The 13,984-nt window shown below is 40.1% G+C and overlaps 1 protein-coding gene across 1 annotated transcript; it reads right to left on the bottom strand.

Annotated features, from left to right (window-relative positions):
• Window positions 1-7,649: 7,649 nt before the first annotated feature.
• Window positions 7,650-13,524, bottom strand: CYP26A1 (cytochrome P450 family 26 subfamily A member 1). The gene is made up of 7 exons (XM_073596033.1): window positions 13,036-13,524; window positions 12,706-12,930; window positions 10,712-10,996; window positions 9,713-9,856; window positions 9,447-9,581; window positions 8,776-8,931; window positions 7,650-8,296 (listed from the first exon to the last, which is right to left on the bottom strand). The coding sequence occupies exons 1-7, from the start codon at window positions 13,222-13,224 to the stop codon at window positions 7,955-7,957; spliced, it is 1,476 nt and encodes a 491-aa protein (XP_073452134.1). The 5' UTR covers window positions 13,225-13,524; the 3' UTR covers window positions 7,650-7,954.
• Window positions 13,525-13,984: the final 460 nt, after the last annotated feature.

A 13,984-nucleotide genomic window follows, 5' to 3' on the forward strand; every position in this document is an offset into this window, starting at 1 on the left:
TCCACAGGTAATCATTGCATGACTGAGACTAAGACCTAAAAAAGCAAACCTGTCTATGTCTTATCTGTATAATCCTAAACCTGGTCATACCATTTTGTTTAAAAAAAATTCCTTTTTCGGAACGTTCGTACAAATATCTAATGGTTACTTGGGTCAAATTGATGTTTGTTTTTGACAGTAGTCACAAGAAAATTGTACTGTAATTGTGGCTTTCGTTTGGGATAAATCATACATTTTGTAATGGAACCTGTTTAAAAAAATCTTGATTTCCATTAAAATACCAGGTCTGGATGAAATTTTAGTTGAGTCAATGATGGCAAAAAAGGATGTGCTGCCAAACTATTTTTTAGCATTTCTGTATGAATACAAATATAACCATGTATGGCCAGCTATAGAATATATACAGGAGGCTATAAACATCTAATGTTAAATTCAAGATATGGAAAATTTCTTTCTCTGACCGTACAGAATGAGTTGATTCATTTTTTTCCGAAGCGATTGTACACTTATTAACCATTTCCCTAGAACACACAAAGGGACAGAGGACAGGAACACGCTCCTTTGAAGTGGCAGATATCACATGTAACCGAGAGGACCTCAATTCATGAATCACATTCTGTGGCTTCCTCCAGATTTGACGGATCACCTCTATACAGAGGGCAGCCTCATGTGTCCAGCTGTACTGACTGATGGTTTGCTAGAGAACATCACTTTCAAATTAATAATGTCACTCAGCGCCTCCTCGGTGAACTCGCTTCTTCATTTGTAAACCAGGGTGATGAAAGGGAGAATTAATTTAGAACATTGTTTTCAATAAACTCTCCTCTGATGATAGGAGAGGGTCACTCAGAAATCTCAAATGACCCCATAGATTAGCTTGTTACCATCATGTGAAGCAACCAGGATTAAACTATTTTAAATTGCTACTATACTTAAAGGTCAATACCAGGCAACGAGTAGAACCAGGGAACTACTAATGCTATCTGGTTAATGCCGCAATTACTTTATGCCAAAGTTTGTGATAGCCTAAAAGTCTACTCAATTTAATTTGGCTTTTTACCATTGTAATTAGTGTCAAGAAACATTTCACAATGTCTAGGTAGAACCCAAGACTTCACTTTACAGAGGGTGGTGCTCAAACCCTGGAGTCGCATATTAGGGCCTTTTCACAGCTCTAAATCAAGGTTATTAATATATATATATATATATATATATATATATATACATATTGGCAAAGGATTCAACAAATAGGGTATTGCCAATTGTAAATTGTAACAACCTCTAATATACATATTTGATGGAAATGCCTCCTCTCAGAGGTATTTCTTTCTGAAACAGCAGTTTGTCCAGTTATTGTATGAAAGTCAGGTCTACAGTATCTACTAAGGACACCGTTTAATTGGCATGCCATAACTTGAAGTACATTTTTTTGATAAATGGCAAATTTTAAAAAAAGACATGTCTTCTTTGGCAATCAGTGCTAGGTAATATCATGGAAACCCTTACTGTCTTCTATAACTGCATGAGCTGAACCCTTGCTGTGGCGGTCATGCTGACCTGAACTGTGACCCCTGCAGCAAACATTGACATCTGCCCCTGCTTTCATGGAGAACTTTTCTGATTATCACTGCTATACACTAGTCTATCTGAGCTGAGGTATCATCAGCCTATCCAGTCCAACATATGAAGGTCCTTGTTTCTGCTATGGCATCTACTCTTTAGTTACAATGATATTATTATGCCAACAGAGCCTTGGAGCATTCCTGTATGTGAGTTTTGAAGCAACACGTTAAATTGGTCTTAAAGTATAACCCAGCCTTTGGCTAATAAGGTCAGGTGCTTAACTTAAATTTTAGGCTGCAAAAAAACAAGACTCCTAAGCGGTGTTCACAGGATGTTTGCAAACATTTTCTTTTTAGATTATGCTGGCCATAGACCATTTAGGGTGGTTGGTGATGCAGGCGTGCTTTGACCAAACTCAGCCATCTACTCCTGACAGTGCAACCCTTAACACAAGTAGTTGTATTGGGCTTACCAGCCTATCTGGAGCAAACTAGCATGTCAGAAATCAGAATTCATCTTTCACAGAATTAATTTCAGTAACCCAAATTCTAGCAACAGTGAGTTACATACTGTTGCTCCCTTAATGAATTATCCCATATTTAAGCTGGCCATACGCTGAGCACATTTGGCTACATCCTGATGAACCAGAAGAAATTTGAGGTGTAGCTGGCCTGACGTCACCCTTCCATGCAACATTTTGATCTGATGATTGGATAGCCAGATGGAAAATTTCTGGCCGAACGGTGACTGTGGCTAGTGTTTAGGTATTCTGGCAGCCACAGATTCCAGTTGTCAAAATACAATAGCTGCAAGTGCAGATTCTTCCATTCACGCTGTTTAGAAATCTAAGAGAGTACGGTCCTGCTGCAAAAAAAATATCTAGCGTGCCTAATAACATTTAAAAAAATATAAGCATACCGACTTTGTGTTGAAACTGGTCCCCTTCCTCATACCCTCTCTCAGATATATTCCCAAAAGTCTGGAAATGGGAAACAGTCTTGAACAGAAACTTTTCCCCAGACCAGCATAGGAGTATTATCCGTTTTGCATTAAAGTAATTCATTTGCACTGTATTCAGGAAAATAATTTCAAAATCCTTACAAAGTGGAATTGCACGCCAATGGTTCTCCATAAATATTTCCCCACAAGATCGGACCGTTGCTGGAGATGCCAGGAGGGAAGGAGAACTTTACTACACATTTTTTGGTCATACCCAAAACTGGAACACCTCTGGAAAGTGTGTAGAATCTCACACAAATTTACTGATTACAAACTCCTGGAGGACCCAGCCTTCTTCCTCCTACATGGCTCTGATATTCCCAAGAAAACATATATTAAAAAAATCTATTCTACACCGCCAAATTGAGCATCACATTGAGATGGAAGGACCCCCACCCTCCCTCTGTTTCACTATGGCACCCTTCCACCCCCTTTCTCCATCTACCCTCCCTCAGCTCTGTACTTTTTCTATATTTAACCCTCTAACACAACATAAAGAGAAAAATCTTCTGCATTTATACCATTCAGTGTGCTCTGGAGTAGATGGCAATGTTATTGGATTCTATTGACTAACCATCTTTGCATTTTGTGGTTTATGCACTTGTTTATGTATTTTTCTACTTATTATGGGGTGATATTGTACCACTATGTAAATGCATGTCTTCTTTGCATTTTATTGTTCCCTGATTGTTGGATACTTTAATGAAAGAATTTGCAAAAAAAAAAAAAAGATTTCCATACACAAAAGAGAACTGCACAAAAAAATGACATGTAATGGGCACTGCATACAGTGCAGTTCAATCCCAAAAAAAGAGGAGGGTGTGCTGAAAAGCGTGACACAAGCAAGTTGAAGTAGTGAGGTTAATGTCTAGCCTTCACTGGGAGATGTGCCTATACAGATAGAAAGAGTGACAGGACTAAGCTTTTACGAAGGTTACCAAAGGTTCAACAGGTCAGAACAAGGCCATTTTATCAGTCATGTCAGCCATGTGCCTAGAGATAAGTCTTGATTTTTCCTTCCTTGAATTATTTCACTTAATGCATTTCTGTTAAACTGTTATTTCAGGATTATGTGGAAACATGGCTTGGGCAAACAGTTTACGAGCAGTTTCATGAAAAGCATATTCATGCACAATGTAGAAGGCACTGGGGATTATCCAAACTCAATTTATTACAAAGATCCTACACCATTGAATGCTGACAGTTACATTAACGCACACCGATATGCATATATTTATTATATGTACAGAGTTCATTCACACAAGAGTCATGTTTATTCGTGGTTTGTAGTTAAGGACACAGAATCAGGGCTTTTGTAGGTTGCCCTTTTAATTAAAAGTTTAGAAAGTTTTTGAGCAATAATTCCATTGGTTCATATTTCATCATTGAAATCTGAACTCCCAACTTTCCTTCCAATTATTGTTGTCAAACTTGCCCTTAAAAATCTGTATTGTAACCAGCATGTGTTGCTTTATATTTTTTAATATTCTGCAGTCGACAATCTCCAGTTATCTGGAGGAATTCAATTATATTATTATCATAAAGGATTTATATAGCGCCAACCAATATATTTTATAGCCCCAAAAATTCACAAAGGAAACTGCATCTAGGTCCACATCCACAAGAGCCTTGTGCTTCCAGTTCTAATGCCGCGTACACACGGTCGGACTTTTCGGCTACAAAAGTCCGACAGCCCGTCCGACAGACTTGCGGCAGACTTTCTAACGAATGGACTTACCTACATACGATCACACAAAAGTCAGATGGATTCGTACGTGATGACGTACACCGGACTAAAATAAGGAAGTTGATAGCCAGTAGCCAATAGCTGCCCTAGCATGGGTTTTTGTCCGTCGGACTAGCATACAGACGAGCGGATTTCTGGGTTCGGCGTAATTACGACGTAAAGATTTGAAGCATGTTCCAAATCTAAAGTCCGTCAGATTTGCGGCTGGAAAAGTCCGCTGAAAGTCCGGGGAAGCCCACACATGAACGGATTGTCAGCCGGCTTTGGTCCGTCGGACTTTTGTAGACGAAAAGTCCGACCGTGTGTACGCGGCATTACTATATGCTGCCGTGTCGATGCTCATGTCACAAGGAAGCCCACTCTGAGCATTGATGTGTAGCTGCCTCTAGAGCACGTGTATGTAGACAGGAAGTGGCTGCAAAGAGGCTGGAGGAAATCAGTAGCACTGATATGCAACAAAAGATGGGAAAAAAAACAAAAAAAAAGATGGGGGGAAAAAAAAAACAAAAAAAAAGATGGGGGGAAAAAAAAAAAAAAAAAAAAAAAAAAAGGCATTGTTGATCTACTTTTCAAAATGCTAGTTTCTTGGCTTCAGTCATTTCCTAATCACTTGCCCAGAGCAAGTATATGTATAGGAAAGTCAGTAGGTCTTGTCTACATACTTGTACTTGGCTAGTGACTCACAAGGGGTTATTTACTAAAGGCAAATCCACTTTGCACTGCAAGCGCACTTGAAAGTGCAGTCGCTGTAGATCCGAGGGGGATATTCAAGGAAAAAAAAAATAAACAGCATTTTAGCTTGCATATGATTGGATGATAAAATCAGCAGAGCTTCCCCTCAATTCAGATCTACCCCTTAGATTTAGAGCGACTGCACTTTCAGTGCAAAGTGGATTTACCTTTCGTAAATAACCCCAACAGTAATGAGCAAGCGGGTCAGTATGACACCCAGACAACTAGTATTTGTAGAATGAGAAGTCAGCAATGGAAAACTCCATGTTATTTCTCAGAACTTTTTTTCTACATTTAGATAGTATGGAGAAAAACAAAAAAACAAAAACATTAACCTTCACCCCAACTACTTTAGTGTGTTTTACTCATCTTCCCCTCCTTAAAAAGAATTAAATATTGAAAAAAGAAGGAGAAAAAAAAAAAAAAAACACACACCTCTTCTATGGGACCCAGCCCACTCTCCTGGATTTTCTTACCTACACAAGAATTTCATATCCTCTCTTTCTGAAGCCTCCTAACATACCTATATCATATATCCCAGAGGCTTCAGGGCAATGCTAGTTTAGTATAAGAAAATATGGAGACTCTCGCTCTCTACAGCTATCCCACTCAATGAAAATAATATACTGTACAATATGTGTATTGAAAATGGGTATGAAGGTTTAATGTTCTCCAAGAAAAAAAAAAAAAATGGAAAAGTGGGAGATGTTAGTCAATTGGTTTTTGTATTGGTCAGGTTTCTTGTTTCCATACAAGTCTATCAGAATGCAAAACCTGTTTGAAGTAGGCCAACAGGAGGTCCATTGCAGGTCAGATTTTCATTTAAATAAATTTGTCAATATCTCACACTGAGCTAGGAAAATCTTTGTGAAACAGTGACGACATTCTATCAGATGCAATCACTGTTTGAGTATTCAGGCACAATAGCTTCCTGAATACAATAGCTGGCAGCATAGGTGTGAACAGCCTGATGCATTAGGATGTGCACCCCAAAGCTCAAAAACACACACATATATATATTATATATACACACACACACTAACAGTGTCAGAGCAGTGCACGGTATCAGTAGTTTTTAGGTTTTCAATCTTATTTTTTGGAGGCCCATTAGGGGAGCTTTGGTGAAATATCAGGGATCTAAACAGGGGGAATCTGCACCACACAGGGCAATTAGGGTGTGCCCAGGCATATGCCTATGGCTGGCAGTCTATTTCTGTGTCCATGCTGTTAGTGTGGATGAGGAAATCAATTGCTTTGCGCTTGTTCCACCCACAGGCTGAATAAGGGGGAAGTCAACCCCATAGGTACTCTTGCATTCTATAAAACCTTGCTGCACCTTATGGCAGGCCATGTATGCTTTATTATACATAAACTCCAGGTAGGCAATAGGATACCATTCAAACCAGCACTTGGCACTTGTGGAAAGAGAAGGGATTCAAAATCTATCCGAAGCAAAAAAAAAAAAATTTATATAAAACACACTTTAATGGCAAAAGATGTGTCAAAAACTTGACGCGTCTACAGCCCTCTGTGAAAGGGGGCTTCAGTCAACACTAAAACCCAGACATAGGTGCCAACCCTTCCTAACACTATGCAAAACCACCTTGACTGACTAAAGGTGCACAGGTAGGTAAAGAAAAACAGTGGAGGTAGAATTAGAGCTCTACTTATATGTAGAAGACCATGTATAAATACTTTGTTTTTCAGAACAAACATTATTAAACCAGTGGATCATTCCTAATTAAGATCTCATGTCGAGGTTGTGTGTCAGAGCAAGAAAAATTTAGCCGTTGGATAATGTATATCTGGTGATGTCACCCAAGTTTGGCTAACCATGCTTGTATAGACTGCCAGGGTAGGATACAGAGTATGAAAATATGTAAAGTGGAAGGAATGGAATGGCTAGCAAGTTTAAAAAGGGTATTATGCCATTTTTATGGCTAGATTTATGAAAAACTGCATACTCTGAGGGCAAAAACAATCCTTTCATGTATATACATTCAGGTAGGTCCCCCTATTAAAATCACTGTTAATAAAGAAGTTTAAAAGTATATTGTGGCAAGTTTTAAATACAGAATTTTGTTTCATGCCCACAAACCTTTAATACATATTACTCTGGTAATATGACTTTTCTAAATACTAAGGGCCAATCTTTGTGTGGTGTGAGAACACTAGTTATGTAGCATCTTACATGCATTGCACTAAGGCAGCCAAATTAAATCTATTGGCTTCCAAAGACTCAAAAGACTAGACCGTTCACAAAAGGTTTGCCAAACACATCATGGTGCATTGCATTAACATGCCGAGATTCTATTCAAATTGACCACCACAAAGTGTGTTGGGGTAATGCATATGCTAGAAAATACACATACATTGGCCATAGACCTTCATGAGCATCAGTGATTGTCTTATACCTTTATGTTTACAAGATCAAGCCTCTTCAGGATAGCACTCATCAAGATAGTCAACCAAAAAAAGGAGGGGGGTTATTTAATTTTAGGCATAGTCCTTCAAAAGTATGAAAGAATCACATTTGTAAAACTCTACCAAATCCCAAGCATTAAAAGATCATACAGAAGTTTTACCTATACAAAATACTACATACTTTATGGAGAACCTGTATATCTTTATTTTGAAACGTGAAATTCATATATACAAACACATGTACAGAGTTACAAGCCTGCCCGCTAGTACATTCATTAGGGCATTTAATACCATTAACCATATCTACAGAAAATTCTGGGTCTTAAACCACATTTAGTGCTTAGGTGTTCATAAGTCTTAAGTCTGGGACAATATAAATAACTAGGTTACTGTACAAATTAAATATAAAATAAGCAAGTTATAAAAAGCTTTATATACATTTAAGATGCTATAGAATTGATTTTTTACATATATAACAATTTTGAAATTTTAACACGTGCTGCTGAAAGGTTTGAATATTGTGGGAAGATTGTCCACAGGATAAACAATTGGCCCAGTCTTCATGGTCGGTGGACCATTTAAGAGCTCCCAATCGCAGTTTCGACACAGTTCAACTATGAAGATCTTCAGGAGAATTTTGGCAAATTCTTTGCCCACACAGCTTCGTACACCTCCTCCAAATGGAATGAAACTGAATCTGGAGGAGTCCTCAGGAAAGGGAGTTAGAAATCTGTCAGGATCAAATTCATCTTTATTTGGGAAGATCTCTGCAACATCATGAGTGTCAGCAATGCTGTAGATGACATTCCAGCCCTTTGGAATTTGATAGCCCTGAAAAAGAAACAATGCTTGAGTATAAAGCAGGAGTCAGTGCAGGTAAGGACACTACATAGGTGTGACAAGCAACACTGGCCTGTCCAACAGGATGCTATAAAACAGTAAAAAAAGGTCTCCAATTAGGGTCACCAGGAGGCAGCTGACAAGCACGAAATTGCCCGCAAGTCCTGAGCACTGCTGTAAAGGACCTTGTGAACTCACTACTACTAGATCAAAGTGTCCTTTCCCCCCCTCTAAATTGTGGAGAGCGTACAATAAAGGAAAGAGCCAACAGCATCCCTGTACAATAGCTGCAGTAAATGTGTAAGCAATTTTCCCCTTTCAACAGGTCATTTAGAGAAAATCATACAAACTAGGCTGGGCTCTTGCCTAGGGCACTGCTGTCCTCAGGACAGCCAAATGGAAGATTAAGATTGGTCTTAGCAGCCACCTTAATATTTAAGTTTTCACAATGATGTAATTTCCATACTTACATTTAGGACAAAAGTCTTTCGAGCAACTCGAAATCCTCCAGGAACTGGTGGGCTGAGTCGGAGGGTTTCCTTTAAGACACACCCAGTGTATGTAAGCTGTTGCAGAATGTCTATGCTTAGGTCCTTCTTTTCTTCGGGTTTATTGGATAGGAGACCCTAAAATGGGGGAAAGAAAAAAGCCGATCAGCATCTGTGGCAACATATCCCAAACAAAGCCTATTAAATAATGCAGGCAATAATCTTATTATAGGATTGGTTTCTACAGGTTGCAATAATTTACACATTCTGCAATTGCAGCTTGTGCAGCTTTACGGATAAAGCCAGTAAATGCTTATAACAAGTCTCTTCACTAAGGCAGTGAAAAGTGCTGTAACCCATCCCACTCAGATGGAATATCTTTAAGAATTCAGTGGTAAAGTTTTGTTTCCCACTTCCCTAAAATATTTAGAAGAAGCCCTACCTTATGGTCCCATGAGATCGATGAATAAAATAATTTTGACTTTGCTACATATTTAATGAACATCAAGCGCACTTCCCATTTACACAAGAATTTACGCTAACTGAACATGAAGGCAAGTTACTAAACAGTTATGGTAAATTTAAAGTGTAACAATGTATTTACAGCTCTAAACTTAACTTCCAGACCCAAATTCCGCAAAAAGTCATTTTACCTTAGATTCAAGTTCTTGTCGGACTTTCTCTACAACCCCTTTATGAAGGGCAAGAAATGTGATCAGGGATGTAGCTGCACTGGCAGTGGTCCCATGCCCCCCAAATAGGAGTTCTGTGGCAGATTCTTTCAGTGCCTAAATTGAACAGAAAACCTTATATTAGCATAATAAAAGTGGGAAAATGGTCAGCATAAGAGTCCAGCAACAAAAGCTGCATTGACCAGAGATCTCATTAAGACACAGGTTTTATGGGTCATTCAAGTTACCTGCAGGTTCACTGGTTGTCCGTTCTTGCGGCTATGATCTATGAGCAACTGCAGTGCATCTTTACATGAGCTATTTGGCTCTCTTAGCTTTTCCTTTATGTTTTCCTCTATCTTGGCATGGATAATATTTCGAGCCCGTAATCCCTACAAGAAAATGGATATAATGAACAATTAGGTCACCAGATGGTACCTCAACATGTGATGTGACCAAGACATGATTGTTCTAGAGCAGAAATAAATAGATTCAGGCACAAGTACCCCAGGGGTGCTGTTGCCACTTTTAGTACAATGGTTTGGTATGCAAATACATGAAATAATTTAGTATTGACAGTTAGGATTGAGACTGCTTGTTCTCCCTGTGCTTGCGTGGGTTTTCTTTGGTTATTCCAATTCCCTCCCACACTCCAAAGACATGCTAGTAGGCTGATCTGATCCAAGTTGGCCCTAGTAGGTGTATGTATGCATGCAAGATCTGGACCTTAGATTGTAAGCTCCTTGAGGGCAGGGACTAATGTGAATATTACAATGTGTACTCAACCACTGCATAAAATTGGCAGCATAATAAATATCTATTTTTTGCCTATATAGTTAGATGCAGATCAGCTGTCCAGTAAAAAACTGACAGTTGCAGGGGTTGTGACAACCTATAACATTACAGTGGCTGCATACAGCAGTCCACTTTAACTCTGGGGGGGGAAAAAAAAAAAAAAAAAAAAAACCAAACACACCTGTTGCTGTATCTGGAGTTGGGCTTTAATTTAGAACTAAATTTCCTTTAAACTCTACACTGTATAGGGTGCCAATGCTGCTGTGCAGTTTCACTGCAGAAAAATCATGGTCACCCTTTCAAACCAAAAATCTATTTATATGTAAAAAAAAAAAAAAAAAAAAAAGAAACCGTACTAGTACTACTGATGGCATTTTTTGAAGTTGCCGACAATTGAACTTTCATACTGGGATTGAGAAAAGAAATCAGTGCGCTGCAGTTCCCACACTTACCCTGTAGAGGCCGCTAAAGGGCACATCAATCGGCAGCGAGAAGAGATTGCGGATCATTTCCTCGAAGGCCTCCACCAGCGGCTGCTCGTGCGCCGGGTCCACCTGTGCGGGTTCGAATCCCAGCAGCAGCCTCATGGCGATCCGGAACATCAGCCGTTTGACAGCCGGGTAGACCAACACGCAGGAGCCGCTCTGCAACCATACGTCTATGGCGCTCTTCATCTCTTCCTCCATGACCGGGACATAGTTCTCCAAAGCCTCCCGGGAGAAAGCCTGCATGATCACCTGATGGGGAGAAGAGCAACTGTAAGTCAGCCTGCAAGGGGTTAACGCATGGTAATAGGATTGCATTAATAAAGAGGTGAAAAGGTAATCCCTTCATTAATAGGTGTGGGTAAATGAGTTACCCCCCTGGAAGACACTCAGCAGGGAAGGGATTAAACCCCCTGCCCTTCCATCACAAACAAATCTAATACTTTAACGAATTAATCAGAACCACCCATAGAGTTGGAGGAGCGGTGGGATCATCATCTGATCCAACTCTGGATACACCATAGAGATCAGCAACAGGTAATCAGGAGACCCGGCTATTCCTACAAGATCCATCCCTGGAATCAGATCTGATCAGGAGACCCGGCTATTCCTACAAGATCCATCCCTGGAATCTGATCTGATGACCCGGCTATTCCTACATAGTCTATCCCTAGAATCAGATCTGATCAGGAGACACATCCAGAATCTAAGAAACCAACTATGATCAGACCTGCAAATAGATCCAATACATCCGTGAAAGAAATAAGATCTGTCAATATGATGGGAACAGGTTGCTCAGACCTGAGAAACTTAACTATTCATTCAATGAAATACTGCAAACAGACCTATTCTTGGAATAAAATGATCAGAACACACATTGCCAGTGTTTGATAGTGCAACAGGTTGGCCAGAATCTAAGAAACAAAAACTCGATCGGAAAAAAAAAAAAAAAAAAAAAAAAAAAGCCACCACACCCCTTCTGGTTCTAATACACCCGTGGGAACCCCCCCCCCACACACACACACACACCACTGATCAAAATGCATCAAATGATGAACGGGTTGAGAACCCCAACTATCCCTTCACGGAGATATTGAAAATAGACTTATAATACATCCCTAATATAAGATCGGATCTAAATGCACCAGGGATCCTAACATGATCTGCATCAGACCTGAAAATCCAAACTTTGATCAGACTCATGTTATGTTGCAAGATATATGAAAACTATAACCCCGAACTCAGATCTGATCAACAGTTGATGAACAACAAGTTGGTCAGACCTGATCAGGTTCCCAAAACTGCAAATGGATCATCCAAAATACAAGTACCATGCAAAAAAAAAAAAAAAAAAAAAAAAAAAAAAAAAAAAAAAGGGGATGGGATTTAGGTTGTCCAGAATCTAGAAATCCAGCATTGATCAGACCCCAATACTGCACATGGACCCTACAAAATAGAGATGTACAACGGGGATTTCTAAAGATATTAAAAAAGGTATTCATTTAAGCAGCATGAAGCACACAAAAAAAAAAAACAACCCACACACAAACATTGATCGAATCCTAATATTGCAAATGGATCATACAAAAGGGATCCCTAAAGATCTGATCAGTAAGACGGATTTATGAACACAGTATGGTGTATTGATGTGCAACACGTTTGTCAGATCCCAAGTAACAAACTCTGATCGGAGCTCAAGAGATGCAAAACATAAGATCCGATCGGTAGAAATGCTCATTATCACATGAATTGTAGAATTGCTACAACTTGGTCAGAACCCGACTTTAATTACTGCAAATGAAGCAAACAAAACGGACATCTATACAATAGTTATATAAACACTGATCACTAAAAAAATACATCAATACAGCATAAAGCGCTCATCAATAAGAGAAACGCACGATCAATGCTTTAGGAGCGATAAACGGGTATTAGATCGGGCGATCCATTGACAGACTCACCTTCTTCATGTCCTTGTGCCGGCTGTCATGCAGGTTGGACAGACATCCAGAGCCCAGGATGGTGCGGACAGACGCCGGCCATTGCACCGACACCAGCTTGTGCTCCCCCAGGAGAATGTGTCGCACGTTCTCTGCGCCCATTACGCGGACGGTGGGGGTTCCGAACAGATGCGTCTTGTAGATGTGTCCGTACTTTCTGCGCTTCAGCTGGAGGAATTTGCGTCTCTGCAATACAAAAGGAGTAATAAGATTATACATGGAATGATTGCCTGACCTGGTGAGCACAGGTGTGCTATAGTAGGAGCGGCGTTCTCATCTCATAGTACATACCTGCAGGACCATTTGCAGAGTCTCTCCGAAGAAGGGTAACCCCATCGTGCCCGGCGGCAGCGGCCAATGACAGCTCGTGTCCCTGCGACTAAAACAGTAGAGCTCCCAGAGTTTGGTCGCAGTTATGAGCAGCAGGAGTGGCAGCAGCAGCGTGCACAGAACGCTAGTGACCATAGTATACGGCTCCATCGTGTACAACCTATACCTGCTCCCCAGTCTATACTGTCACCCCCCCAGCCTTCTGCATTTATATACCTTCTACAGGTCTGCCCCCTTTTTTTTTTCCTCCTCTTACCTTGCTCAGATAAATTAGTTCACCCAAAGTTCATCTTTAATTGTCGCATCAACAGGAGGACTCCTCCCACCAGGACTACCAAAAAAAAAAAATCTTTAACCATTTGGATCCCTTGACCACCTCCAGAGAGCTTCAGACAATCGGCTGCCTCTGCCTTTGAAAAGGTGTTAATTTGTGCCCTGAGCTCTGCAAGTCAATGGGCCATTGAAAAGAAGGGTGTGTGCTATTGACTGTTCCCAGCCCAGGGACAAACATGGCAATGTATGCAGCTTACTAGTCCTTAAAGTCCCATTTACAGCTATGTGTTAAGCTGGCTGCACATTATACAATTTTCCTTTAGATTTACCAAAATATTATAATATTTGAGGTCAAAACTAAAAACTTTCAATTTGTATGCAATCAGGCAGGTCCTTGCACTACATAGTTGAAGGTAAATCTAAAGGAAACTGAATAAGAAAATTGTATAATGTATGGCCAGCACAAGTTTTACCCCAGTGCACGTTACATGCATTGACACAAGGCTGGGTTCACCCCTAACCAGGGAGGTGTTAGGAAACAGGCTGTGAAGCCACAAGGCTTCACCTCCTGCTTCCCTTACTAAAGATTGAAGAATCAGCTTGGGTAAGGACATTGCAGGATCCCTGGACAGGTGAG

The sequence above is a fragment of the Aquarana catesbeiana genome, linkage group LG08 (assembly GCF_042186555.1).
Source record: "Aquarana catesbeiana isolate 2022-GZ linkage group LG08, ASM4218655v1, whole genome shotgun sequence".
In the NCBI taxonomy this organism is placed as follows: Eukaryota; Metazoa; Chordata; class Amphibia; order Anura; family Ranidae; genus Aquarana; species Aquarana catesbeiana.